General features: G+C 51.2%; 3 protein-coding genes and 1 pseudogene across 7 annotated transcripts; 1 reads left to right on the top strand and 3 right to left on the bottom strand.

Annotated features, from left to right (window-relative positions):
* The first annotated feature begins 79 nt into the window (after nucleotides 1-79).
* Mtx1 (metaxin 1) lies at nucleotides 80-5,655 on the top strand. The gene is made up of 8 exons (XM_050166468.1): nucleotides 80-622; nucleotides 1,510-1,579; nucleotides 1,674-1,753; nucleotides 4,069-4,161; nucleotides 4,307-4,489; nucleotides 4,599-4,675; nucleotides 5,088-5,242; nucleotides 5,319-5,655. Exons 1-8 carry the CDS (start codon nucleotides 95-97, stop codon nucleotides 5,531-5,533), a joined length of 1,401 nt encoding a protein of 466 aa, XP_050022425.1. The 5' UTR covers nucleotides 80-94; the 3' UTR covers nucleotides 5,534-5,655.
* Nucleotides 5,656-5,984: 329 nt separating this feature from the next.
* On the bottom strand, nucleotides 5,985-13,088 carry Gba1 (glucosylceramidase beta 1). 2 transcript variants are annotated; one of them, XM_050166467.1, is made up of 12 exons: nucleotides 12,871-13,088; nucleotides 12,028-12,110; nucleotides 11,569-11,656; nucleotides 11,125-11,316; nucleotides 10,858-11,004; nucleotides 9,074-9,207; nucleotides 8,679-8,851; nucleotides 8,236-8,470; nucleotides 7,246-7,470; nucleotides 6,722-6,885; nucleotides 6,215-6,331; nucleotides 5,985-6,128 (listed from the first exon to the last, which is right to left on the bottom strand). In XM_050166467.1, exons 3-12 carry the CDS (start codon nucleotides 11,621-11,623, stop codon nucleotides 6,023-6,025), a joined length of 1,548 nt encoding a protein of 515 aa, XP_050022424.1. In that variant the 5' UTR covers nucleotides 11,624-11,656; nucleotides 12,028-12,110; nucleotides 12,871-13,088; the 3' UTR covers nucleotides 5,985-6,022. The 2 variants fall into 2 exon arrangements, with proteins under 2 accessions (XP_050022424.1, XP_050022423.1); XM_050166466.1 differs by lacking the exon at nucleotides 12,871-13,088 and having other exon boundaries at nucleotides 12,028-12,183.
* A 4,142-nt stretch (nucleotides 13,089-17,230) lies between these two features.
* On the bottom strand, nucleotides 17,231-21,584 carry LOC126516102 (stathmin-like; annotated as a pseudogene).
* On the bottom strand, nucleotides 21,266-27,246 carry Entrep3 (endosomal transmembrane epsin interactor 3). Of its 4 annotated transcripts, none has more exons than XM_050166391.1 (12): nucleotides 26,194-27,246; nucleotides 25,937-25,993; nucleotides 25,613-25,723; nucleotides 25,387-25,506; nucleotides 25,180-25,287; nucleotides 24,569-24,744; nucleotides 24,347-24,446; nucleotides 23,619-23,688; nucleotides 22,874-23,419; nucleotides 22,369-22,437; nucleotides 22,031-22,284; nucleotides 21,266-21,938 (listed from the first exon to the last, which is right to left on the bottom strand). In XM_050166391.1, exons 1-12 carry the CDS (start codon nucleotides 26,437-26,439, stop codon nucleotides 21,765-21,767), a joined length of 2,031 nt encoding a protein of 676 aa, XP_050022348.1. In that variant the 5' UTR covers nucleotides 26,440-27,246; the 3' UTR covers nucleotides 21,266-21,764. The 4 variants fall into 4 exon arrangements, with proteins under 4 accessions (XP_050022348.1, XP_050022350.1, XP_050022349.1 ...); XM_050166393.1 differs by having other exon boundaries at nucleotides 22,031-22,251; XM_050166392.1 differs by having other exon boundaries at nucleotides 24,569-24,741.
* Between the last annotated feature and the right edge of the window lie 82 nt (nucleotides 27,247-27,328).

Here is a 27,328-nt window from a genome sequence, read left to right as displayed (position 1 = left end):
GGGCCTCAGCTCGGGTGCCGCCACCGCCCCTGTTTTGTTTCCATGGCGACAGGCGGCGCGAGGTCCGCTCCAAACATAACGCGCTGTGGAAAACATGCGGCCCGGGGGACCCCCCCGCAACCCCCGCTCGGGGCAGAGACCTGAGGGGGCCCGGGGTTGTCGAGGCCACGTGCAGTTTGGCAAGAGCCCCCAGAGACCGCCGAGCCGCACCCGATGCCCCTCTCCCAAGCCCTCCGTGTCTGAGGCGGTTCGCGGCTGCATTCGGCACAGGCGCCGCGACTCTCCCCGGAGCGCCTGGACGGCAGCCCTGCCCCCTGGCCGGAGCGGCCTCAGGAGGAGCCCGCGGCCGCGTGCCTCAGAAGTCCGCGGCCCCACCTCCTGCACGCCCGCCGCCTCTCAGGCCGCGAGAAACCGCGCCTCCCCTGGGGCCTCCGCACATCCCCAGCCCCCAGTGGCCCGAGAGGCGGCGGCCAGGGGCGGGCCCTGCCGAGGGAAGGCGGGCACTTCTGCGGAGCTGCTTCCGGGTCAGAGAATGTGCAAGATGGCGGCGCCCATGGAGCTATTCTGCTGGTCGGGGGGCTGGGGGCTGCCGTCTGTGGACCTGGACAGTCTGGCCGTGCTGGTGAGGGATGGTGCAGGCGTCCTCTGCTACGCCCTGGAGGCCCGGGGAGGGGGCCCGAATTCTGCCGGGAGCCCAAACACGAGAGTATTGAGAGAAACTGAGGCAATCAAAGGCCGACGTGGGCTCAGTGACTATGCTATGATTTCCTAGGATAGACTCGTGTAGCAGTGGAAACAGGTCTAATCGGGATTTCAGAGACGCCTTTTAGACCTTGCTAATCCATTTATTGTCTTTGTGACCTTGGGGCAATCCCTTCTGGACTATCTCGGTAATCTTAGATTTGGCTTGTCTGCCCCTCGGCCCCCTTCACCCCCTTCTTCACTAAGAATTGATTGAGTGTAGTTGGTCGTAGAGCAGACAGCCCACAGCCGGACCAGAGTCCGGGAAAGCTCTGTAACTAGACAGGTTTGCTTCACTTCGCTCAACCTCTCGGGATTATGCACGCATTTACTATGCTTCTTACAGATAGATGCCAGACATTGCCCTGCAATGTTGTTTACAGAAAGGCAAACATGTAAGCAGAAAATAAAACGCTCAGGTACTTGATGCAAAAGCAGGAACAGTGTACAGAGATTGCCAAAATAAGTCACTACTTCCAGGGGAAGGGATAGTAGTGAGGAAAAGCTTTTGAGAGTGTAGGCGGCAGAAGGGAAGGTAAATTTTCCTGATGTGGAATTGTGGGAACGGACATAATGAACATGCCCGTAATCTCTCTGAGTCCCGATGGCCCTTTCTGAATGGGAATGGCTTCTCCTTCCAGCTCTCCTCTTGGTATAAAGTGCCAGGTATAGCTCACGGCACATAATGGTCTAAGGAAATATTTCTTTGCTTGGTTACTTTGGGAAGCCATACCCGGGCCTCTCTCCCTTCTGCTTCCTTCCCTGCAGACCTATACCAGATTTACAGGTGCACCCCTGAAGGTACACAAGATCAGCAACCCTTGGCAGAGCCCTTCAGGTATACAGGTGGCCCTGTGAGGAAGGGAATTGTGAGGGGCTGAGCAGGAGTAGGCAAGCTATGATCTATGAACATACTTCTTTCTCAATATCAGGAACCCTGCCTGCCCTTCGGACCAGTAGTGGAGAGGTTATATCAGTACCGCACAAGATCCTCACCCATCTTCGTAAAGAGGTAGGTGGCTGGACAGGGGTGACAAGGAAATCCAGTTGACACATGCCAAGTGAGATAAGGTGCTTCCAAAGCACCAAGGACGGGGTGAAGACCGAGTCACTGTGATAACCAGATACTGAATGTAGAGGACTGTGGGGAAGGGGCAGACTGAGATCCAGTTTCTTCTGAATGCTGGGTAGGGCGGGAGAAAAATGAGGGAGGCTGATGAGACATGGGGAATAAAAAGGAATAGAGAACGGCAGTTGGCTTTGGGGAGGCCCTGGAAGCAGAACTAGAAAGGAACTTCTAGAAATAGGTATGGGGGTGCATACATATAATCCCAGTACTTGGTAGAAGCAGGATGATGAGAAATTTAGAACCATCTTTGGCTATATAATGTGTTTGAGGGCAGCCTGGGATACATGAGACCTTGTCTCAAAAAGATAAGAAATCAGGTTTCATGGTGGACACCTTTAATCCCAGCACTTGGAAGGCAGAAGCAGGCAAATCTCTGTGAGTTGAAGATCAGCCTGATCTATATAGTGAGTTCCAGGCCACCTGGGGCTAGATAGTGAGATCCTGTCAAAGAAAAAAAAAAAGAGTAGGGGGTCAGGCTAGGGAATGAGAGAAAGGAAAGAAGAAATTTCTAAGGCTATCTTGTTTCAGGGGCCAAACTATGATGGAGAGAGAATTCGGGATGGACAGAGCTCAGTGCCAGGCTGAGAAATTCAAAAGAGTATTATAAGAGCTTGGGAGGCCTTAGTTCTGTTCTTCTGCCTTTGACTGTGATGTGGAACAAGTAACTTAACTTTTCAAAGCAATAAATTCTCCAGGCAATAGTGGTGCACGCCTTTACTCCCAGCACTTGGGAGGCAGAGGCAAGTAGATCTCTGTGAATTCAAGGCCAGCCTGATCCAGAAAGTGAGTTCTAGAACAGCCAAGACTACATAGAGAAGTCCTGTCTTTTTTTTTTTTTTCGAGACAGGGTTTCTCTGTGGCTTTGGATGGAGCCTGTCCTGGCACTAGCTCTGTAGACCAGGCTGGTCTCGAACTCACAGAGATCCGCCTGCCTCTGCCTCCCGAGTGCTGGGATTAAAGGCGTGCGCCACCATCGCCCGGCGACAATGACAAAAGCAATAAACTCTTGTTTTTGTTTTTAAATGTTTATTTATCTTGTGTGTGTGTGTGGGGGGGGTGTGCATGCATGCTGCAGCATGCTTGGGGGTGGTCAGAGGACAGTTTGTGGGAATAAGTCCTCTCCTTCCATGTGTGCTCTTGTGATGGGACTCATGTTCTCAAGCTTGCTAGTAAGTACTTCTACCTGCTGAACCATCTCACCAACCAGAACTCTTTAAAACTTGGGGGCTTAGCCAGCATGCTTTAAAAGGTCTGGCATCGTGGTGTTGTTCCAAGAGGGAACACACCATCAGAAATAGGAGCCTCTTTCTCATCTCTACTTTCCAGGGAGCTGGGAAAGTAATGGAAGCTTAGAGGCCCGGAGAAATAGAATCCAAACAAAAGCCAAGGTTCCTGGCAGGACCTGGGTTCCTGCCTTGATTCCTTGCATATAAACACAGCCTTTCCAATTTCCAAAGTGTTTTTTCCCTAAATTATTTCCAAACCCAGCCACACGGAGAGAAAAAGATTACTATCTTATTCCATAAAGGAGAAAGTGAGGTTCGGGAAATTTAAGTATCATACTCAAGAGGTTGTCTGGGGACAAAGCTTTTTAGTACATGGAAGGAGCCACTAAGCCCCAGACTGGAGCCTGGAAAAGTAGGCCCCACTAAGACACGAGTCCTGGCAGGATGTATGTGCAGTGATGGCACACAGGCTTTGAGTGAAGCAGAGGAGAGCCAAGAGCTTAGTCATGAGAGACAAGTTGGAGGTGGGGGTGGCTGGGCATAAATTTACTGGGTTCAAGGAGGGTAAGGATGGTGCCCCCTAATTTCTGCATCACGGGCTGAGGCCCAGCCCGCAGTGAGCTCCGCTCTGCTGCTCTGCGGTGTCTGGATCAGGAAGCTACTGTTAGAAAGTTGGCTGTCGGCGGCATGCTGCCAGCTTTCCGTGGAAACTCTGGGAGCTGCTCCCACTGTGCGGCCAGGCCTCCTTTCTTCCCCCAGTGGGTGCAGGACCTCACCAGCCAGTGGGCTGCAAAGCCCAGGCTTTCTGCCAACAGCAACAGGCTACTGGCTGGGCTGAGGCAAGGAGTCCTGAGCAGGCAAAGCTCCCGATTCTCCCTCTGCTATGCTCAAAGGCTGGTGTGGGGTACCATCCCTTCTGAGAGCGTGCTCTGCACTCCTTTAGTGTTCACCTCACAGACATTTCTCCCACAGAAGTATAACGCTGACTATGATCTATCAGCTCGGCAAGGAGCGGATACCCTAGCCTTCATGTCTCTGCTGGAGGAGAAACTCCTCCCTGTGCTGGTGAGTACGTCTGGCCCTAGCATGCACAGCCTGTGAGAAAGGGGGCAGACACACACATCAGAGCAACACGGGACTTAGAGTTCCACCCGTGATAGGCAGGTGCACTGGCTCACATTTCCTCTACTCTTCTGTCTGCCTGACCCAGATACATACTTTCTGGGTAGATGCCAAGAACTATGTGGAAGTGACCCGAAAGTGGTATGCAGAGGCTATGCCCTTTCCTCTCAACTTCTTCCTGCCTGGCCGCATGCAACGCAAGTACATGGAGCGGCTGCAGCTGCTGTGTGGCGAGCACAGACCAGAGACTGAGGAAGAACTAGAGAAAGAGGTAGCACTGGAACAAATGAGATGAGTGCCAAAGAGAGGGCTGAGAACGAAGAGTGTCCACAGTGGGGGCGCCACAGCTCCCCACCACATTCCTGTGTCCTTCCCTACAGCTCTATCAAGAGGCTCGGGAGTGCCTAACCCTGCTTTCTCAGCGCCTGGGCTCTCAGAAGTTCTTCTTTGGCGATGCGTGAGTCTTAACTCCAAGGGGAACAAATGGATGTGTGAAGAAAATCCAGCTTCATGTGTCAAAGCCTGAACTGGGGCTTGAACAGGAAGTTCTTAGGACTGGCGCTGACTCTGGTCAGGGACGGCATATGGGGCTAGAAGCTCCTTGGTGGTACAGGAGGGAACTGTTGGGCTGTGGGGCACTCAATGTGTCCTTTATACAGCCCTGGGATAGAGCTTCATTCAGGGCCAGGCTGGCGCCACCTGGGGGAAGACTCCCCTTACCAAATCCAGAGCTAGGTGTCCTGCCCTTCCCCTGGTAACAACCCCTGCTGCCCAGAGCTTACTCCACCAAAGCAGACTTTTTCCTCTTGCTCCATGCTGACCCTCTGCACGGTTGTCCACTTCCATCCCACCCTCTTCTGTCTCTCCAGCCCTGCCTCCCTGGATGCCTTTGTTTTTAGCCATTTGGCCCTGCTGCTGCAGGCAAAGTTGCCCAGTGGGAAGCTGCAGGCCCACCTTCGTGGGCTGCACAATCTCTGTGTCTACTGTACCCACATCCTTAGCCTCTACTTTCCCCGGGATGGAGGTAAGGATCGGATGGGGAGGAGGGGCTGGGGCCCAAGGACTACCTCCCTTGCCCACTTTCTTTTCTTGTTCCCTAGCTGAGGTACCACCTCCACGCCAGACGCCAGCAGGCCCTGAGACCGAGGAGGAGCCATACCGACGCCGGAACCAGATTCTGTCTGTGCTGGCCGGGCTGGCAGCCATGGTGGGCTATGCCTTGCTCAGTGGCATTGTTTCTATCCAGCGGGCATCTCCCGCTCGGACCCCGAGCACCCGGGCCTTGGGCATGGCTGAGGAGGATGAAGAAGAATGATGTGTTCATATTCTCAGGACTGATTTTTCTACTGTCATGCATTCCAGATGCCCCATTGTTAGAGCACCCAGAAATGGGGTGCTATCCCTAGAATAAAGCTGTTCACACTAACTGAGACCAAACATTTTCTTTGTTATGGGTCTGCCATTTTCCTAGCTGCCGCAATGGGAATGCATAGGTGTAGGCCTCCCCACTGACACTGCTTTAGTCCTTACACTGACTTACATTGCTTTTCTACATAGGTCCAACTTCCCAAGTCTTCCCCATCCCTGTCTTGTGTTTACAGACTGTGAACTCACCCAAGGCCTAGGCCCAGTTTCCTCATGCAGCTAGTGTATGCATGGGGAACTGTGAGGACACTAGGGCTTCCCACCCCTAGCACATTCTAGAAGGGAGAACAAGACACCCAACCCTTGGCCCGCGCCTGTGCCACTGTGAAGTCACCCGGGAGCACATGAGCTAACTCCCTTTAATGTCCATGCTGTTCCGTCACTGGCGCCGCCACAGGTAAGTGTGAATGGAGTAACCAGGTGAGATGGTCTCCAGGAAGCCCAGGTCAGGGTCACTGATGGTAAGAGGAACGTCCTTGGAGGAGCTGGGGAGAAGAAAAGCTGAAATCAACCCGCTGCAGCCAACCCCCAATGCTGCTCAGGCCCAGACCTGCCCTTGTACCCAGCTTACCGGTTTAACACGACTACAACTGCAGAGCCGTCAGGGCGTATCAGTGCCACCGTGTCCAAGTCATTCTTCTCACTGGCCACCAGCCCTATTCTCTGGGATCCCTCAGGAATGAACTTGCTGAATGCAAAGACAGGCAGCATCACGGACCACCCTGAGGGCACTGTCCCATCAAGCTCCGCCAGCATGGTCTCTGCTTCTGAGACCAAAGCTGCCTGGGGATGTGCAACTATAGTCCAGCTATGTGGGAGACCCGGATGGGGGCTGGGACAAGACTCCCTTCACTCCTGTGCTGCTGGGCCTCTGCCCTGTCCTGCATCACGGCTCTAGCATCAGTCACCCAGGGATTTCTTGCGACTATGGTGCCACCTAGTCACTTCCTGCCCACATGGTGCAATAGAGGAGGACTGTGCCTCTCCCAGGGTTGCCACCCTGAACACCTTCCTGCTCCTTCATGGTATAGGATGATGTAAGCCTGCTACGGAGTATGGGTGCCCACCCCCTGCTCACCTGAAGTGGCCAAGGTGGTAGAACATGGGCTGTTTGTAGAACGTGTCTTTGGGGATGTCTACAATAATGGGGCTGTCAACAAAGTTGCGGACCCAGTTGGGCCCTCCCTCAGGATTCAGAGCGAGGTTCCAGTCGGTCCATCCAGCCACGTGGTAAAGAAGGTTCTAGAGTCGAAGCAAGGAAAAGTTAACTTAAAGATGGGTATCCTTAGAGAAGACAGGTGAGAATCACATAAGGGAGCTGGGGCTAGGAATGGCTTATTCCTTTGAACGAGTGTCCTGTCTCAATATCTGGAAAGAGGATTGTGAGGATGAGGCATCTCGGAACCGGGAAATTGGAGGCAGATATGGCCCTCTGGCCCCAGACATGAAAAAAGGACTGATGGGAATATACACCTGTCAAGAAAATGATAACCCTGGCATCCCACAGTTGCCTCAAAGAGCAAGCTGCCAAGCCAGCTGAGAAGGAAGGCCTGTTTGCCTGTCCCAGGTGGTCTGAGTGGGAAAGGGGACAGTAAAACTCACCGTGATGATACTGTGGCTGTACTGCGTCCCTCGACCCCAGGAGCCCAGTCGGACACTCTGTTCCCAGAACTTGGAACCCACACAGGCCTCCGAAGCAAAGAGTGTTGTATTGGGGAACAAGCGGTGTGTCTCCCCTAAAGTGGCTTTGGCTGGAGCCAGAAAGTCCATGTACCAGTGTACAGCGATGCCATGAACATACTTAGCGGCCTCTGGGTCTGAGAGCACCTACAGAGAGGAGGGAGCATTAGGAATGGGGAGCCCTGGCCACAAGTCCTGCCCAGAGGGCTCTGAAGGGAAAGGAAGTGACTGGCAGGATGGAAGACCTCGGAGCTAAAGTGACTAGACAGCCTAGGGATCCGTCAGAGATGGTAGTGTCCCGGGCAACCAGATCCAGCCTAGTGATCCACAAATCTTTCTGGATCTGACAAAGTGTTTGCCATGCAGCTGAGGACCTGGGTCTGATCTCTAGCACCACATCCACTCAAAGCCTTGTGATCCTAGCACAGGGCAGAGGAGGACAGGTGAATCCCTGGGGCTCAGGGGTAGCAAACCTAGCTTAATCGGTGAGAGACTCAGTCTCAAAAAACAAAACAAAGCAAAGGCCACAGAAAACTCAACAGCTGTTGGCGAATCTAAGGGCCACACCTGCACCTGCACGGACATAAAATGGATATCAAGAGGCCAGAGTATGGTGTCATGCGCCTTGAATCCCAGCACTTGGGAGACAGAGACAACTCCATCTCTATGAGTTCAAGGCCAGTCTGGTCTACAAAGCTCTTAGTTGGCCTGGAAGAAGTCAGGTGTGGTGGCTCATGCCTATAATGCCAGCACATAGGAGGCAGGAGGGTGACAACTTCAAGGCCAGCCTAGTGTAGATAGCAAGATCCTATCTCAACTCTGGCATAGGGAAGGTAACCTAAAATTGTAACCAGACATTTTGGGTGGTGACTTGGGATTCACTGGGGCACTCTGGGAAGTTCTAGACCTTACCACCTGTGCCCAGCGGGGCAACAGCAAACGCTGATCATCTAGCATGAATAGCTGGACATCATGAGAACTGCGGGTAAGCGCTGGCCCTAGGTCACGGGCAATGAAGTCTCTTTGATGCTCAGCAGTGAAGCCCAGGCACTGGAAGGGGTACCCAGTCAAGAGTCCTGCAGAAGGCTCATTCTCCGCTGTCACGGCCCAGAATTTTATCTTGTACTTAGCATAAGCATCCAGAAACCTGGCAAGAAAGGGCATGTGTGATCAAAGGCAAGAAAGTGGATAGAGACCTTGGGATAGGTCTTGGAAATTTATGATCTGAAAGGCACAGAACGTAGAAAGATGAGCTGAGACGCAAATCTGGAAGTGGAACAAGCCAAGGGATAGGATTTAGACCATAGTGTCCCAAAGAGGTTGGTACAGACCCCATGGCTCTGATGGTCCCTTACTTGACAAAGTAATTGGCCCAGGTCTGGTGATAGATATCCCCTGGTTGTCCCTTGAGGGACCCTTTTCCATTCACTGCTCCGTTGGTCTTGAGCCAAGTGGGAGATGTCCAGGGACTGGCAAAGAGTGAGATGGGGCGTGGGGACATCTTCAGGGCTCGGTGAATCAGGGGTATCTGGAGATAGATGTCGTGAGGAAAGAGGCACTCAGAATTGGAACACAAACTGGACCAACCAGTGCATCAGGTCTAACCACCAGCCCCCACCCTCCTACCCCAGGGCAAGTAGGCTGCAGGAGAAGGGTTCTACATGACCTGCAGAAAGTTCTAACCTGGCCCTTCCCAGCCTTCAGCCTCAGACAGCAATACCAATAGGACTGAAGCAGCCAGAATGCCCACCTTGAGCTTGGTGTCTTCTTCTGGGAGGCTAAAGTTGGCTAGCTGGAAGTCATTAGGGGTGTCAGCATAGGTGTAGACACGAATGGAAAAGTCACAACTGGCCATGGGTACCCGGATGATGTTATATTCAATTCCTGCAGAAGAGGATGCCCAAGATAGGGAAATCTGAATCAGTAGAGAATGGAGCTGAGTTTGGTGGCACCATGATGTTAGTCCCATCCCTCTGGAGGCAGAGGCTGCCAGATCCAGGTGAGCAGACCAGCCAGAGCTACAAGGTAAGACTCTGTTTCAAATGAATAAATAATTAAAGGGAGGCCTGGCAGTGGTGGCGCACGCCTTAATCCCAGCACTCGGGAGGCAGAGGCAGGCGGATCTCTGTGAGTTCAAAGTCAGCCTGGTCTGCAGAGTGAGTTCCAGGACAGCCAGGACTATTACACAGAGAAACCCTGTCTTGAAAAACAAAAGAGAGAAAAACAAACAAACAAAAACCAAAAAGGTGAATATGAAAATTGACTTTAATTATGTGATAGTCCTCAATAGGTTCTCATCCAATATGGTCCCTTCTCCAAAGGGAACACAGGGAGTAGGTGTGGAACCATGGAAACCAGAACCTGAGTGAGAAGCCCCTTCTGAGCAGTAAGTACTTAGCAAAATATTGAAAAGATGATCCCATTTCAGCAGCACTGAGGCAGCAACACTTGGGGGCATAAGCTTGTGATCCCAGAGCTTGGGAGACCAAGTAAAGAAGAGTTTGAAATCAGTCACGGCTGTATAGAGTGTTCTAGACAAGTCTGATATACAGAAAGAAAGGCAGGAAGGGACAGCAAAAGAGGAAGGAACGAGAGGCAGGATGGGGATGTAGCTCGGGTGGCAGAGCACTTGCCAAGAATGCGTGAAGCCCCAGGTTTGAGCGCCAGACTGGGTGAACAGTGTGATGACACACATCTATAGTCCAGCTCTCAGCGGACGGAGGCAGGAGGATCAGCACTGACTACACAGTGGATCTGAATCTGGAACACATGAGACCCCCTGGGGGTAAGAAGGGAGGAGGCAGACGACAGGGAAGAACATGAAAGTCAGAGTAAAAAGGCTGGCAGGATGGTTCAGTGGGTAAGGGTACCTGGTGCCAAGCCTATGATCCACGTGGTGGAAGATGACACCTGAAAATTGTTCTCTGACTTCCACACCCATGCACAGTACACACAATAAATAATAAAATGTAATAAAAATAAAAAAATAGGGCTGGAGAGATGGCTCAGAAGCTAAGCAAACCAGCTGCTCTTCCAGAGGTCTTGAGATCAATTCCCAGCAACCACATGATGGCTCATAACCATCTGTAAAGAGATCTGGTGCCCTCTTCTGGCATAGAGGTGTACATGCAGGTGGAACATTGTATACATAATAAAAATAAATCTTTTAAAAAAATAAAGGGGGGGCTGGAGAGATGGCTCAGAGGTTAAGAGCATTGTCTTCTCTTCCAAAGGTCCTGAGTTCAATTCCCAGCAACCACATGGTAGCTCACAACCATCTGTAACGAGGTCTGGTGCCCTCTTCTGGCCTTCAGGCATACACACAGACCGAATATTGTATACATAATAAATGAATAAATAAATATTAAAAAAAATAAAGGGGGACTTGATGGGGGAGGGGGAGGGAAGTGGGAGGCGGTGGCGGGGAAGAGTCAGTAATCTTTAATAAATAAAAAAATTAAAAATAAATAAATAAAGCCAGGGTATAAAAAAAAGTATCAATCATAGTGTGTAATCTTGTCCAGCCCTCCTCACCTTCACTAGAGAAGTATGATCTGAGCAGCAGATTCTGGGTAGAGGGGGACAAGGCCAGGATGTTGAGAGCAGCAGCGTCTGTCATCGCTCCTCCAAAGCCTTTCACTTTCTGGAACTTCTCTTCTGGCTGCAAGGTCAGTAGTAGTCCTGAGGGCACCGTAGGGAAAGACGGGGGTAATCAGTGTACAGAGGAGAACATACTGATAGCTGATGTGACTCTGAGCCAGGGGACCCAGCCAGGCTTAGAATGAGAACTAAAGCGGCCACCTGTGCCAGTGCGGTTGGCCTGGATGGACCCGACACTCAGCTCCATTCGTCGTCCACTTCGAGTGGTCTCATAGCGGCTGAAGGTCCCAGGAGCAGGTAAGGTCAGGGGGTCAAGAGAGTCACAGTATGTGGCATTGCAGACACAGACCACTGAGCTGTAGCCAAAACTTTTAGGGATGCAGGGTTGGGCACCTAGAAGGCAGGGGCACAGCAGAGGCAAGCATCAAAGTGGGTGGACGAGGGGAGTGGTTGTGCTAATCAAGGAGACTGAGCAATAATTTGTTTGAAATCCCTCCACTGTACTTCCAGCCCATAGTTGTCTCAGGTACTCTAAAGGAGTTATAGAGTCCCTACTGAAAGTTCTCCACCATAGTGGGAGGTTTCCAAAGGACTGTGGGGCAGGGGAATTGTCCACGGTGCCACCCCCGTCTTTGACTTACTTACCATATGCCCATGTTACCGCCTGAAGTAGAAAGAATCCTATAAGCCTGGCAGCCATGACACCTGCCCCACCCAGGTGTTTGAGACACTCCTGAGAACAGAACAAGGAATGACTAGAAGGTAAGCCCTTCTCCACCCCACAACCCCTCTCCTGGCCAGGGTTTAGCTGCCTGTGGATGCTCATAGCATAGTCTCCATCTTTATTGTGACTGGACAGTGCTCAAAGGCACTGGATTCTCCTCTTTGCAGCCACTGGGCTGGTGAGGTTTCTGTTCACCCCAAAGAGGACTCTCTTCGCTCTCCTCCTCCCCCGCCCACGGATTTCAACCTGCAGCCCTCTCTCCATCTGTGCCTTACTCAGAATTTAGAAAAAGACTCTGTCATTCGTTGAATTCTGTAGTCTGGATGAGCAGAATTCCAGAAGCAAAGTTGACAGGGCAAACAGCAGCCCTGCCCGCTTACCTTGCAGAGGTCCTGAAGACGAGCTCCTCAGAGGCAGTGGTTAAGGAGAAGATTGCGGCAGTTCCAGAGTCTTGGAGACAGAGCTGCGAGATAAAAACAGGGATGGAGATAGGCACATAGCTATAGGACTAGCACAGTGAGTTAATTCCGGCTTAAATGGGAAGGACAAAGTCATGTGATGACTAACATAGTCACGTGATAGAGGAAGTGAAGCAATTGAAGCCATGCTTGTAATGGGCAGCTGGGTTCGTTCTGGCTGTTCATTCATTACATACCCTGTAAATCTCTGGGAGGCCTCTGTGGTCGACAGCTCTAGGATGAGGCTAGAACAAGGATTTGTGTGGAATAGGAGCTGAGTAAAGCTCCTATTTCCAAGCCAGAGGGGACTTAGAGCCTCCAAGGGTCCTGCGCTCACATGCACATACCCACAGAGATATACATACAGAATTACAAACAGACAAACAGGCAAAATAACCCCACATAGCCGGGCGGTGGTGGCGCACGCCCTTAATCCCAGTACTCAGAAGGCAGAGTCAGGAGGACCTCTGAGTTCGAGGCCAGTCTGGTCTACAGAGTGAGTGCCAAGACAGGCTCTAAAGCTACACAGAGAAATCCTGTCCCTAAAACAAACAAACAAAACCCCACATCCACACACTCTTTGCCCTAAAGAGACTATGAGGCCCGAGAGTCAGGCAGCTGCACTCCAGAGGTAGACAGAACAGTTGGCAGGTGTGCGGAGAGGACTTCCTGAGAGGAAGAGGGACCCTTTGCAGTTGAACACCTCTCCATAAAGGGTTCCTGGAGGAGAAGGTGGCTGGAGTTATTACAGTGGTAGGGACTCACAGTCTGGCACTGGATGGCAAGGTTGAGGGAGGAAGTAATGCCTGCCCACTGGCACTTCCTGATTCCTATGTTGCATCATCAGCTGCTGACTGGAAGGCTATTCATCTTTCCACACAAGACCGGGAGGTTGATGAAGTTCAGAACTGGAGGGCTGTGCAAAGTGAAGCCTTCGGTGGACCCGAGAAGAGGGCTGTCCATGGGGTAAGATTTATTGGCAGTGACACACCGAATGGTCTGCCTGATGCCAGGTCTCTGAGTCTCCTCACGGCAGGACAGAGTCTGCAGCATTATCTCACGGAGGCGTTACTGGCTCTGTGAGATAAGCCAAGTGAGCCACTTAATAGGCATCAGAGCTTTATGCTTGTTGACTGCGTCTTTTTATGTTCTTATGATTATGACAGTGAAGTCTTTGCCACACACCCTCTGAAAAATTGATTATTTGTCTTGGATTCTGACAATGTTCAAGTATAGTTTCTAGGAGATACGTAGTATTTGAGTCCTGGCCACTCACAATCACCTACTGTTTGATTATCATGTTGAGGTCAATAACTGAATTCCTCTACGCCTGCTTCTTATCCGTAAAAGAGGAGTGGTCACAGGTCTGTTTCGAGAGGAGTATGTAGAATAAACGGGCTGCACATTCAATGTCGCAGCTAATCAGGCTTTTTAGCAGCTTTTATAGATTCCCTGAATTCCAGGAAGTGCTGCCTAGGACCTGTTCTCCTCGGGGCCTGACCCATCGAGTTTATGCAGCCACAATTCCACAGCTGTGTGCCGATGGCCTCAGCAATCAAACACGCTAGCATCTCCAACCAGAGCTTCTCTTTCTTTCTTTTTTTCTTCCTTTCTTTCTTTCTTTCTTTCTTTCTTTCTTTCTTTCTTTCTTTCTCCCTTATGTATACAACATTCTGCCTCCATGTATGCCCACGCACCAGATCTCATTACAGATGGTTGTGAGCCACCATATGGTTGCTCTTAACCACTGAGCCATCTCTCCAGCCCCTCTTTTTTTCTTTTTTTTTTTCTTTTGTCCTGGAATTTAATCTGTAGACCAGGCACACCTTGAATTCATAGAATTCCGCCTGGCTCTGTGTCCCAAATGCTGGGATTAAAGCTGTGTGATATCACACAGCTTTAATTTTGTTTGAATAAGAACTTGATTGTTGCCAGGCAGTGGTGGTGCAGGCCTTTAATCCCAGCACTCAGGAGGCTTAGGCAGGTGGATCTCTGTAAACTCAAGGCCTGTGTGAACTACAGAGCAAGATCCAGGACAGCCAGGGCAACAGAGAGAAACTGTGTCTCAAAAAACAACATAAATAAAACCTTGATTTTTTTCTTTTTAAAGACTGATATATTTTTAATTACATATATTGGTGTTTTGCTTTATGTATGTCTGTGTGAGGGTGTCAGATCCCTGGAACTGGAGTTACATATGACCATGAGCTGCCACATGCATGCTGGGAACTGAACCTCTTGAAGAGCAGTCCGAGCTCTTAACTGCTGAACCAGCTCTCTTCAGCTCCCTTTTTTTCTTCTTTGAGACAAAGTTTCACTATGTAGCCTTGACTAGAACAAACTATGTAGACCAGGCTGGCCTCGAACTCACAGAGTTTTGCCTGCCTCTGCCTCCCAAGTGCTGGGATAAAACTTGCACAAGCACACTTACCTCACCTCTTTTTAAGATGGTTCAATGTGTGTATGGTGGCCGGGAGGGTGATGGCATGTGTGTGGAGAGCGGAACAACTCTGTAGAGTTAGTTTTCTTTCCATGTTTATGTGGGTTCCAGCAATAGTTGAGCCATCTGGCCCATCTGTTACCCCCTTTTTAAAAATTAAACTTATTTTGTTGCATTACTCCTTTAGTGTGTGTGTTGCAGTTGCCAGGGTTCACTGTGTGGACGACAGGGACAGCATGATGAAGCAGGCTCTCTCCTTTCTGTCACACGAACTCCGCGGACCAGTCTTAAGCTGTCTGGCTACGCTACAATAGTGGACGCACTGAGATTTTACCTTTTCTCTGTTAGTAAAACATAAGTATCCTTGCAACTCTTCTGGTTTGCTTCTGTGATACACACCGTAACTAAAACAACCTGGGGAGGAAAGGGTTCTTTTCCTTTTCTAACTTCCAGACACCACCCGTCATCATCAGGACAGGAGCTTAGGGCAGAAACTTAATCAGAGGCCATGGGGAAATGAAGGCTTTGCCCCAGCTGCTTTCTTACACCTACGACCACTGTCCAGGGGCAGCGCCACCCAGTGGGCTGGGCCCTCTCACATCAATCAGCAATTAAAAATATGCTCCACGGGCTAATCCGATGAGTGTCAAGTGTCCTGGGTGACAAACACTAACCATCACAGCAACTAAGGACGATAATGAAATGGCTCAGTGTAAATGCTGGGAAGGGAAAAGTAAAGACACCAAACCCAGAATTAATTCGGCCTGAGGTCTAACTGGAGAAACAGCAGCACCAACCAGAGGCTAAAGGTAATCCCAGCAGCCAAAAAGCGAGTGGGCGGGCCGTGATAGAGGCGGGGGCGGGACGGAAGGCAGGGCGGGGCGGGGTGGGGTGGGGAGGCCGTGAGTCGAGAGGGCGGGGAGCGGATGGGTGGGGTGGAGAGACGCGGAAAGGCCCGAGACTGAAGGGGGCAGGGCGTGAGGTGGGCGGGGCGCGAGGGGAGCGCCCCTCGGAGCCTGCGCGGGAAGAGCTGCAGTACTGGAGTGCGCAGGCGACGACGTCGGCTTAGAAAAGGAGTTGAGGTTTTTGTCTCTTACTTCTCATTGGTTCTCCTGGGACAGCGTTGTCCGTCTGACCGGCGTAGCCCACGTGAAGCCTAAATTTGTTCTTGATCTACCGTGTAGACTTTACACTGCGGCAAAGATTGCGCGGGGAGGCGAGGGTGGCGCATGCGCCGCTGTGTCTGAAAGGCCACGCACTGCTAATGTGATGTGGGGGCCGAAGGGAGGGCGAGTGGGTATACACATTGAGCGCATCCCACGGAAGCAGATCAAGATTCCTGAGTTTACTCCTTAAAGAGCCTTGGCATAGGAAATATCTAGTCTCCAAAAACTACCCCTTTGGGGCAATATTTCCCTCCTACTTCTTTCTGTTGTCCTGGCTGTGTCCCAGCCCTTCCTGAGGCTACACTGTTATGATTGTGAATTATTCAAGAGCCCTTGCAATCTGACGCCATCTCTGGGCCGTGCCTTTTCCTTTTCCCATTCCTGGAGGGTATCTGCTACTCCCACGTAATAGGAGCCCTAAACTTTACATTGTCCTTTCTCTGCCACTTTGGTAATTAACGGGTTTTGGGGGTGGGTATTTTAAGTTTAAGACAGGGTGTCTGTACCCTATCCTGGCCTTGAGCCCGCGGTAATTCTCCAGCCTTTCAAATGCTGTGAGATTACAGGTGTGAGCCACCATCATCAGTTGAAGATAGATACACTGTTAGGTTCAAAGAGCAAATCCCTGGGGCTGGAGAGATGGCTCAATGGTTAAGAATACTGACTGCTCTTCCAGAGGTCCTGAGTTCAATTCCCAGCAACCACATGGTGGCTCACAACCATTTGTAATGAGATCTGGCGCCCTCCTCTGGCGTGCAGGCATACATGGAGGCAGAATGTTGTATATAAATAAATCCTTAAAAAAAAAAAAAAAAAAAGCAAATCCCTGGTCAGGAGTTTATATTCTATGGTATGAGACTGTACTCCCTGCTTGTCTAGAGGACCCGGTAGAGTTTGTAGTATCTAACAAACAGTGTCTAATAACTGCCTGTTATAACTCCTGCTGTAGAGAATCCCAGGACTCCAGTGAACATACACATAAAAATCCATCATGACAGGGTGATGCTGGTGCACACCTTTAATCCCGGCACTTGGGAGGCAGAGACAGGCGGACCTCTGTGAATTCAAGGTCAGCCTGGTCTACAGAGAGTTCCAGGACTACAGAGAGTTCCAGGACAGTCAGGGCTATACAGATATTCAGCATCTAACAGGTTGGAAGAAGCTTGCAGACTCTTCGATAACGCCTTCCAAAGTGTCAATACAGTACTAGCTATTAACCCAGCACTCCAAGTGTACTGAAGTGGAAAAGATGCAACGAGAAAAATAGCTACGTTAGAAAGACCAACGTGGGCTGGAGAGATGGCTCAGAGGTTAAGAGCACTGCCTACTCTACCAAAGGTCCTGAGTTCAATTCCCAGCAACCATCTGTAATGGGGTCTGATGACCTCTTCTGGCCAGCAGGCATACACACAGACAGAATATTGTATACATGATAAATAAATAAATATTTAAAAAAAAAGACCAACGCTTGCCGGGTGGTGGTGGCACACACCTTTAATCCCAGCACTCAGGAGGCAGAGGCAGGTGGATCACTGTGAATTGGAGGCCAGCATGGTCTACAAGAGTTAGTTCCAAGACGAGCTCCAAAGCTACAAAGAAACCCTGTCTCGAAAAAACAAAAGAAAACAGAAAGACCAATGCTTTAAAAGAAAAAAAAAGTAAAACACTTTCAGTTTCTCTCCTTGAGCCCCTAAAACATCTCCATGTCTGGATCTACTTATACGGTCCAAATCAGTTTCTAGAATATTCCGCAGGAGGGAAAAAGTAAAATGACACTGGCCAGAACAGTGTTTGGATATTTAGGAGGGGTCAGGGAGAAAAATCAGTTTTCAGAACAAATTAGTCAGTGGGTCTTGGGCTCATCCACCGGGTCTTTGGATTCTTTGTTCCTCCGCACCTCTTGGAGGTGCTTGTCCTTCTCTTGCCGAAGGTCCAGTTTGGCAGCCTCTTTGTTAGCTTCCATTTTGTGGGTCGATTCTCCACCACTTTGCTGAGGCTGCTCTCCTCAGTGGCTTTCTGAAGTACTTTTCTCTCGTGCTCCTGCTTCTCGACGAGCTGTTTTAGGACTTGCGAGTATGAGGCTCGTGCCGTTCTTCGGCAGCTTCAAATTGCTTCTGGATTTCCTCCAGGGAAAGATCCTTCTTCTTTGGGAGGGAAAGGGGGAAATCGGGGATGGATTCTTTTGACTGCGGGTTGAGAATCAGCTCAGAAGCCTGGCCTGAAGCACGCTTCTCCAGTTCTTTCACCTAAATATCAATCAGAAGCTGCCATGTCAAACAGAAGACCAGAGACTACAGTCTGCTGGCGGGAGAGTCCTGTTGACTCCACTCTGAGCACCAACAGACCTGGGCCGTTTGAGACAAGGTCTTTGTAGCTCTGGTTGGCCTGTGTTTCTGACTCTGAATGCTGGGATTAAAGGAGTGTGCCACCATACCTGGCCCAGCAGAACCAGATTTTAATTTTTTTTTAATGTGTGTGTATGTTTTTTTTTTTTTTTTTTTGCATGCCTGTATATTCAGTGGCTCAGAAGCCAGGGAAGGGTGTCAGAGTCCCCTGGAACTGGAGTTGCTGACAGTGTGAGCAGCCTTGTGGTGATGGAATCAAATCCAGACTCTCTGAAAGAGCGGCTAGTGTTCTTAACCAGTGAGCCAGTTCTCCAACTCTAGCATTATTTAGTTAGGTTTATTTATTTATTTATTTTACTTTTTTGAGAAAGGAATTCTTTGTGTAGTGCTGACTGTCTTGGAATTCACTCTGTAGACCAGGCTGGCCTCACACTCAGAGATCCACCTGCTCTGTCTCCCCAGTGCTGGGGTTAGAGACGCGTGGCACCAGCGTGACACCACTGTCAACTCCAGATCTTTTAAACTACACCACTGAGTTACATCCCTAGAAGACAGTTGAGAGCATCAAGACCTCCCAGCCTCCTGGCCTGTAATGATAGATGAGAGTAGACTACTGCAACTGTCCTCTAACATCTGCACATGCATGCATTGTAGTAGGCACGCACACATACACACACACAATTTGAGTGCTGGAGAGAACCTAGCGCTCACATGGCGGCTTATAACCATTAGAAACTCTAGTTCTGGGGACTAAGTGCCCTTTTCTGTGCCTCTGTGGGCATCAGGAATGAGTGTGCTGTACTTATTACACATAAAAAAGTAAGATGTGGGGGGCTGGAGAGATGGCTCAGAGGTTAAGAGTATTGCCTGTTCTTCCAAAGGTTCTGAGTTCAATTCCCAGCAACTACATGGTGGCTCACAACCATCTGTAATGAGACCTGGTGCCCTTTTCTGGCCTGCAGACATACATGCAGACAGAATACTGAGAATACTATATATATATAATAAATAAAAATCATTTATTTATTTATTTATTTATTATGCATACAATATTCTGTCTGTGTATATGTCTGCAGGCCAGAAGAGGTCTCCAGCCCATAAATAAAAATCTTAAAAAAAAAAAGTGGGCTGGAGAGATGGCTTAGAGGTTAAGAGCACTGACTGTTCTTCCAGAGGTCTTGAGTTCAATTCCCGGCAACCACATGGTGGCTCACAACCATCTGTAATGAGGTCTGGTGCCCTCTTCTGGCCTACAGGGATACATACGGGCAGAACACTGTATACATAATAAACAAATCTAAGACCAAAACAAAATAAAATAATTATAAAAAAATGTAAAAGTTGGTCAAGGATACCCAGAGAGTAAGAAGAAAAGTAGTAGACAGTGATGTCTTTAAAGAAGAGTTTTATCCAGGCACTTGGGTAGTGGAGGTAGGAAAACCAAGTGTTCAAGCTCAGGGAGCACTGGCTGCTCTTCCAGAGGATCAGGGTTCAATTCTCAGCCCCCACTTTGGCAGCTCACAACCATCTGTAACTCCAGTCCTAGGTGATCTGAAATGCTCTTCTGATCTCTGCAAGCACCAGGCATGCACTTGGTATGCAGGGAAAATACTCATATGCTGATACGGAGTCTTCTCTGTGAATATATTTTTATTACCATTGGTTAATAAAGAAGCTGTTTTGGCCAATGGCAGGGCAGAATATAGCACGGTGGGAAAATCCAAGCAGGGACAGAGGAGGAAAGAAGGCAGAGTCAGAGAGACACCATGTAGTTATGGAAGGAGAAAATGCCAGAACCTCGTGGTGATACACAGATTAATAGAAATGGTTAATTTAAGATATAAGAGCTAGCTAGGAATATTCCTAAGCCACTGGCCAAACTGTTGTAATTAATATAGTTTTTGTGTAATTATTCAGGTCTGGGTGTTCAGGAAATCAACACACAGACTCCTTTTACAATACACACTACATAAACAAATAGTTTTATATGGTTTAAGGTTGGGATTAAGGAAATAGCTCACCATGTAAAGTGCTTGCTTTCAACATGAGGACCCAAGTTCACTTGCTTCCAACTCACATAAACCCAGGGCTATAATTCCAGTTACTTCTACGGTAGAATGAGTGTCGGGTTCCGAGATGGAGACGGGAGAACCCCAGAAGCCAAGGACCAGCTAGCCTGGCAGATGCAGTGGAGAAATGAGACCCTGTCTCAAATGCAAGTTCTGACATTATCCTCTGATGTCCACACATGTGCAATGGCACATGCACCATGTCATGTGCAGTTTTATACTTACTAGAACACACATATGCAAAGTTCAAGGGCTGAGTGAGCCAAGTTGCTATGCTTACCTAGTGACCCGAGTTAGAGTTCCCAGGACCACCCGCATAAAAGTGGAAGAACTGACTTCACAGAACTCTCCTCACTTCCACATACATGCAGTGGTGCACATGCCCATATACCATGAGCGTGTGTGCGTGTGAACGCATGCACATACATACAAAAGTGATTTTACGAAAAAAAAATTTAAAGTCATCCTTAGCCATATAGTAACTTTGAGGTCCTCTGGGCAACATGAGACCCTGTCTCTCAAAATAGCCAACATTCCCTCCAAAAACAAAACAAAACAAAAATCTCACAAAGGAACAGAGATACAATATAGTTTCTGCAAATATGTCCTTAAATGTAGCATAGATACTATTGATGAAAAGCAAGAGTCCAAGAATAGCTCCCCTGACAAACCCACAAACCCACACCACACATAGGAAGATCATCATGCCTGGCTTTTTAACACAGAAGTAAGATAGGGACTGGAGAGATTGCTCAGTGGTTATGAGCACTGGCTGTTTTTGTAGCAGACCAAGATTCAGTTCTGAGCACTCACAGGCCATCTACTGACCATCCATCCTAGGGGACTTCATGCCCTTTCTAGTTTCCTTACATACGTACATAAGGCAAAATACTCATAAAGGTGGACTTTAAAGAGACTGGCAGTGGTGGCGCATATCTTTAGTCCCAGCACTTGGGAGGCAGAGGCAGGCAGATCTCTGAGTTTGAGGCCAGCCTGATCTACAGATGGAGTTACAGGATAGCCAGGGCTACACAGAGAAAACCCTGCCTTAAAAAAAAAAAAAACAAACTAAACCTATGTTAAAAATGTCTTTAACAAACTCCAACTGTGCTTAAACAACAACAGAACAGTCCAAACGAGAAGGGAGAAATTGAAATTTATTGAAGTCTTACTCTGTGTTACAAACATTCATGTTCACAATGTTTCACAGGTCAGGCAATGAAGATTAAATAACTTGCCCGAGGTCATGCAGCTAGAGGTGGCAGAGTTGAAAAGCCACCTAGATTCATGTCTCGTCTAGCCGTCCTCGCCACCACATAGCAAGGCACAAATCTACCTGATCGCCAACATTCAGCCACTGACTATTAGGAAGAGGCATTCTCATGCTGGGGACCGTCACTAAGTTTCCTCCATCAGTGCTGTAAGCAGCGGCATCTCCTCCCGCAGCTTGAACACCCATGCAGCACGGGACAGAAGCTCTGCTGCCCATAGGGACAGAGGCAAGCAGCAGAGGCAGGCCTTGGAGGGGATACAGCAGGTTTCTCTTTGAGTCAGCGGGTACACAGGGCTGCTGGTCCCAACCAGCCAATGCCTGTGGCTCCAGCATTTGTCTGGATCTGGTCATTGGTACAAGCCCAATTCAGAGCCCAGTCTCTCGGCTGCCTCCATTGAGGCTGAGGCTGTGTGGGCGCACACCATGTTCCAGCCGGCGGCCGGACAGGAGTCGCCTTAGGGAGGAGCCAGAACTCAAATCACCACAGCTACGAAGGTGGAGGCTCTCCCGACCTGATCGTCCCCATGGGCTCCTGCGCACCTGGAAGGGGACACAGGAGAGGGTATTGGTATGGGCCAACCTAAAGCGCCAAGCTTTCCCAGTGATGTTTTCCCGGCGCCCCTAACGCTTACCTGTTTATGCCCATGGACAGTAGTTCCTACGGGATCTGGGGACTTCCTGGACAGCTGGAGGAAACGAGTGACTAGGCCTCGGCCTGGCCAGCTTCCTTTCAGGTCCCCTAGAGAGTGGGCAGGTGCAGGACCTGAAGGCAGAGGCACCTTCTGGAAAGTGGGCACTGGGCGGCGTTTCTCAGCTGAGCGGGCACGTAGCAGCTTGGGGGAAGGGCAGCGGGCTAGGCGGAAAAGGCAGGCTTCAGAACAGAGCCCTGCAGAGAAAGAGCGTGCAGCCTTTGTGTGTAGGCCACACAATGACCCTAGACCCTCCAGCAGCCCACCACCCGTGTGCGGACCTGTGTCTGCAGAGGAGAGAGAGGCGGCTTCTTCGTCAAGCACTTTGGTATAGAGGTCCCTGAAGTCAGCTGGGCAGAGAAAAAGGATAGTGTAAGAGCTCTATGATCACACCTCTCCCGCCGTCCACCGTCCCGAGAGCCCAGGCTCAATGGTTCTCACACTCCATCACCTCTGCCCACAGTTGGATGGTCTAATGTAGGAAGATGGGATCTCCAGTGCTATCCTTCACCGCTGTAGCCTCCCTAGCTCTAAACAGACACCTCCTGTGTGGCTGGGAACTATTTCGCTTTATATCTTTTCTCAGTAAGAAGCAGAGACTTCTGGTTGATCTGTCTCTATAACCAAGTAACCGGTTATGTAGCCCAGCCTTAGGCGCTGTGGAAATGGTTTCAAGAACCAAGTACTGCTGAAGCCTCTGTCCCTCAGGGGTGAGTACTCAGGAACCTCACAGGGTCCCAGTTCTAGTGGTTACCCTTCCCTGAACCAGGTGACGGTATGGCTCACCAGTGTCGCTGGAGGTGGTGATGCCTGGGTCGCTATGAGACCTTGGCAGCAGCAGTGGTGGAGGAGGTGTCCGGTGAGGAGGCCGGTGCCCGGGCGGGGTGAGGGAACCTGAGCTATCGCTGAAGCGTCGAGCTGGAACTCGGGCAGGAGGGGGTGCAGCTGAGCGGCTGCCTCCTTTGGGAACCCGCCGTCTCAGCTCGGGGAAGCAAGGTCCCACCCAGGGCGGCCAGCCCTCCAATCGGTGGCAACTGCGAGCAGCTGTGGGGGCACCCAGTGGGGGTGGGGCTTCAGGGGCAGAGCAGGAATAGGAGCGGGCAGCCCGTGGGGGCCGCCGTGGCAAGGGGCTGTCTTCAAAGGGGCCCCGCAGGCCGCAGTCCAGGCTAAGGCAGTAGCCTGCTCTGCTGCGCTGGATGGAGCGGAAGAGCACATAATCAACGGAGCGCACAGAGCCCTGGAGTTCCAGCAGGCATGAGTCTTCTGATGGGCTAGAGCCCCCAGGGAGGTCGCCAATGGCTGACAACACCAGGGACCCGCTGTCCATGGACACTGTGAGTGGCAAGGGAGCACTAGGTAAGATAGCAGGATAGCTGCCACTCTGACTCCAGCTTTATCTTCAAGCAGACAGATAATCCCAGGGTTCTACGAAGTCACAGTCCTCACCTCCAAACCCTAGCTGAGCTCAGCCTTGTTTTTCCCTCCCTATGGCCTCACCCTGCCCTGTCCGTTCCGACCCCACTCTGCTCACCATCTACAATGGAGGCCACCCGCTCACAGACACAGGAGCCATCATGAAGCTGAGGATCAAACAGAGTGGCCTGCAGAAGACACAGGGTCAAAAGTCCAGCTCTTCGCACTGGCATGACCCCTCCCATGCGCTGGAAAGTCTGAAGACCAGAGGTTCCAGACCAGCTTTGTCACTCTCTAAAGTTAGCTGGGTTTGAGACAGGGTTTACTGAGGAACCTAGGTTAGCCTTTAAACTCCTAATCCTGCTGCCTCCACTTCCCAATTGCTGTGTTTATAGGCATATGCCAGTACAGTTGGCTTTGTAGATGTCACTTATGAGGGCGTTAGTTTCCATATCTTTATCTTTTGAGACAAAGTCACTGAAGCCATGGTTGGGCGTTGCTGGCTTTTTTGTTTTGTTTTGTTTTTGTTTTGTTTGTTTGTTTGTTTTTTGATTTTTCGACCCAGAAACCCTCTGTAGCTTTGGAGCCTGTCCTGGTACTAGCTCTTGTAGACCAGGCTGGTCTTGAACTCAGAGATCTGCCTGCCTCTGCCTCCCCAGCGCTGGGTTTACAGGAGTGGACCATCACACGCAGCGGCACATCTTTACACTGGTTCATCTCCCACCCACCTCAGCAGCTCTAGGGCAGATGACAGCCTACAGGGGAGTTGCTATGAGATCACAAGGACTACTGATATCCTTATCAAACAGCTATCCACAGCTCTCGGCTGCACCGAGCCCTCCTCACCTGGCTGTCTCTTCGTAGCCCCATAACGGCCTCGTAAGAAGGAGGGCAATCAGTAGGGTACAAGGGCACTGGGCTATCCATGGAGCCATTGTAGGTGATGCTGGCAGGATGAGGAGAGGATCAGGGCCTGGGAAGCAGCTCCACAACTATGCCTCCCCACCACTCCGGGTCCAGCCCCAATCCTCTTTCTCAGGTTCCCCAGCAGGCCCTCACCCGCCTCACCTTTGTGCATCCGTTTCTGAGCTGCAGGTATACTCTGGAGGATAGTAGGGTGGTGGGGGCACGGGAGGGACAAACTCCTCCAAGTCCAGCATGGTGTGGAGGAGAGGAGCTGGAGGCGAAGATGTACAAGCCAGGGGCCCTAGGGGGCCTGAGACTGAGCGTTCAGGGGCCAGCTGCTGGGGAGCAAGTCTGGTTTCAAATTTCTTCCCTTTCTGCTATTTTTATGGCCCTACCTTCTCCAAGATGCAGTTCCAATCCTTCTGAACCACACCCAGTTCCTTCTTCAGTCTGTGCCTACTCGGTCCCTCCAGCTCTGGCCTTGCCGACCCCCAAATCTCTTCCAGTTTCACATCTGTCCACACCGCCTTTTCCCTGCCACCACTGTCTACCCTCTATCCCAGCTCCCACCTAGGGCTGTGACTTCAACCCATCCAACCAGTCTTCTTCACTCCCTTTGGTCCTAAACATCCCTGTAATAAAACTCCTCAGGTGACCCAGAGCCCCAGGCTCAGAACCCAGACCTGTAGCTACCACTTTGCAAGTCCAGTTCTACCACGCACGCACTCCATGTTCCCACCGGACCTGTCTGCTTGGGCACACTCCCTTCTCACCATGTGCACCAGGTCCAGGGAGAAGATCTGGACACAGCAGACAATAGCAGAGAGGGTACAGATTATTGCGGCACAAATGGTGAGCCCACAGACACTGAAGAGGAGGTTCTGGAGAAGGAAAGACAAGGAGAGGAGAGAAGTATGGGGCTTGGGAGGGGTAAACCCCACCGTATGCAAGGAGGAAGGGATTAGGAACGGCATGTTCACCTTGAGGGCCCCGCGGGCTTCATCGCAGGTGGAGTTAAGGGCAACTTTCAGCTCCTGGCCCCACTCTGGACAGGGTCTGTGTAGAGGAATAGGCGGGCAGCACACACAGACCTTCCCTTCCTGTATGGGAGTGGGAAGGGCAAGGCAGCCCGGATCAGAGCAAACTCAAGGGTCCCTCTCGCTTCCCCTAACCAGTTGGTTCCAGCTCTCCCACCCCAAATCTCACCGTGGAGCATTCTCGGAAGTCCTGAGCCAGCTGGGCATTCTTACAGGAGAGAACGGAGCCAGCCATGCTAAGCATGACACAGAGCACCGAAAGCAAGGAGAAGAAAGAGATCTGGGGAGAGAGGATGTCACCTCAGGGCCGGGACCTTCCCCAGAACTTCTCCTCTACAGAATAAGCCACCCTCTTTTCCTAACACACTTTCTGACTGCCTGGCATCAACTGGAAAGCCAGTTCCCCTTCCTGAGGGCATAAAGGGGACATAAAGGGTATCCCCTCTGGTGTTGGGCACCTGCCTCCCAGTGGGCATTGGGCCTTGGCACCTACCACTAGAGTGAATGGACGCTTCCAGGACACAATGCCAACCAACCCGGAGAACGCCAGCTAGGGACAGAGTGGGCACAGGCTCAGCCTGGCAGGGGAAGCACCTGAGTGAGCCCCTGGCCACAGGATGCGCCCAGCCCTACAAGGAGGGAAAGGACTGGAGAGGAAGGAAAGACAAGCTTGTGGGCTTGAAGGTGAGGAGGGGTGGGGCCTGAGAAGCTTCTCCCACCCCACTACTGTGCACTCTTTACCCAACTCACCGAGAACCCAGCCCAAGACGGGCAGGACCTTTTGATGCTCTCGGTGGTGGTGACAGAGGAGGCCACCATGCTGAAGGTTACCACCAGGATGCCCAGGAGCACCTGGGCTAGCCCCAACGTGAGCAGGGCCTGCAGCCAGGGTCGGTGGAGGCGGAGGTGGGTAAGGCCCCGGGTACTGGGCCGGCTGGTCAGCGAGCGGCTGGAGTCACTGGGCGAGGGCATCATGCCTGCCGCCCGGTTGCCCATACCTCGCTCGGTTCCCCTTGATACTTGGGAGCATCTCAGAGGCGCCCAAGGCCCCGTTTTTTATCCTTTCCAGCGCCCTTGCTGTAAAGCCCACCTCCTGGCTAGGTCCTCTGGGGCATCCCCCAGGGACACCAGCTGGAGGAAGGCCCAAAGGAGGGGCGTCACGAAGGGACAGTGAGGGGCTCCCACCCCACCACCAGACGGGTACCGTGCCCGGGGCAGCGATGAGGACGCCAGAGCACCGGCTCATTGCATTTCCTTAATGAAGAGAGGTGCCGAGAAGGGCTGATCCTAGACTGAAGATAAAGTAGCGTTCCGGAGCCCAGGGAAGGGTGGGGAGGGCAAAGGCGAGAGGGATGCAAGGAAGTCTACAGAAGAGGAGAAAGGTCTGCATGCAGGGACTAGAGGTGCCTTTGGTGATCCAGGGCCGCCTGGTGGGGAGAGGCCGCGGAAACTGGCTTCAGGGTCGCGGGCCCCCGCTCCCCTCCCCACCACGCTCTGCTCCCTAAGCTCCTCCAGCTGCAGCAGGGCAGGCTCTAGAGGCGGGGGAGGGGGTGATGGTGGTGCGGAGGGGTGTGGTGGCTGGTGCAATGCATTCCGGGAGCTGTAGTCCGGGAGGGGAGGAGATAGGGAGAGGCCCTCCTTCAACTTCAGCCACGCCCTGAAACCTAGCTCTTTATGGACCATTTCTGTGCCCATTTTCCACCCTACCCAATACTTCAGGTTCCTGGGATGCAGAGTTCTCAGCAGGGGTGGCTGACTGCCCATCATTTAAGGAAAGTGGTGGCAAATAGACTGGGCTGGGGCTCCCCACATCTCGGGCCTCCTACCACCCCACCCAGTTTGTCAAGGACAGCCTCTCCTGCAGACACTCTGCTTCACTCCAGTA

The sequence above is a fragment of the Alexandromys fortis genome, unplaced genomic scaffold (assembly GCF_014885135.2).
Source record: "Alexandromys fortis isolate MF-2015 unplaced genomic scaffold, M_Fortis_MF-2015_v1.1 scaffold_152, whole genome shotgun sequence".
NCBI lineage: Eukaryota > Metazoa > Chordata > Mammalia > Rodentia > Cricetidae > Alexandromys > Alexandromys fortis.
Note: the sequence above shows the minus strand (reverse complement) of the source record. Positions and strands in the feature narration are given on the sequence as shown.

Coding starts and splice junctions, on each gene's coding strand:
- Entrep3 (XM_050166391.1), bottom strand. CDS start 26,439: ATGGGCAACCGGGCGGCAGGCATGATGCCCTCGCCCAGTGACTCCAGC. Junction 25,994..26,193: donor CGTCTTGGGCTGGGTTCTCG/GTGAGTTGGGTA, acceptor CTCTGTCCCTAG/CTGGCGTTCTCCGGGTTGGT. Junction 22,285..22,368: donor TCTCTCCTCTGCAGACACAG/GTCCGCACACGG, acceptor CTTTCTCTGCAG/GGCTCTGTTCTGAAGCCTGC.
- Mtx1 (XM_050166468.1), top strand. CDS start 95: ATGCGGCCCGGGGGACCCCCCCGCAACCCCCGCTCGGGGCAGAGACCT. Junction 4,676..5,087: donor AAGTTCTTCTTTGGCGATGC/GTGAGTCTTAAC, acceptor CTGTCTCTCCAG/CCCTGCCTCCCTGGATGCCT. Junction 5,243..5,318: donor CTACTTTCCCCGGGATGGAG/GTAAGGATCGGA, acceptor CTTGTTCCCTAG/CTGAGGTACCACCTCCACGC.
- Gba1 (XM_050166467.1), bottom strand. CDS start 11,623: ATGGCTGCCAGGCTTATAGGATTCTTTCTACTTCAGGCGGTAACATGG. Junction 8,852..9,073: donor AAGAAGACACCAAGCTCAAG/GTGGGCATTCTG, acceptor ATCTATCTCCAG/ATACCCCTGATTCACCGAGC. Junction 7,471..8,235: donor TGCCCCGCTGGGCACAGGTG/GTAAGGTCTAGA, acceptor TCCTCTCTGTAG/GTGCTCTCAGACCCAGAGGC.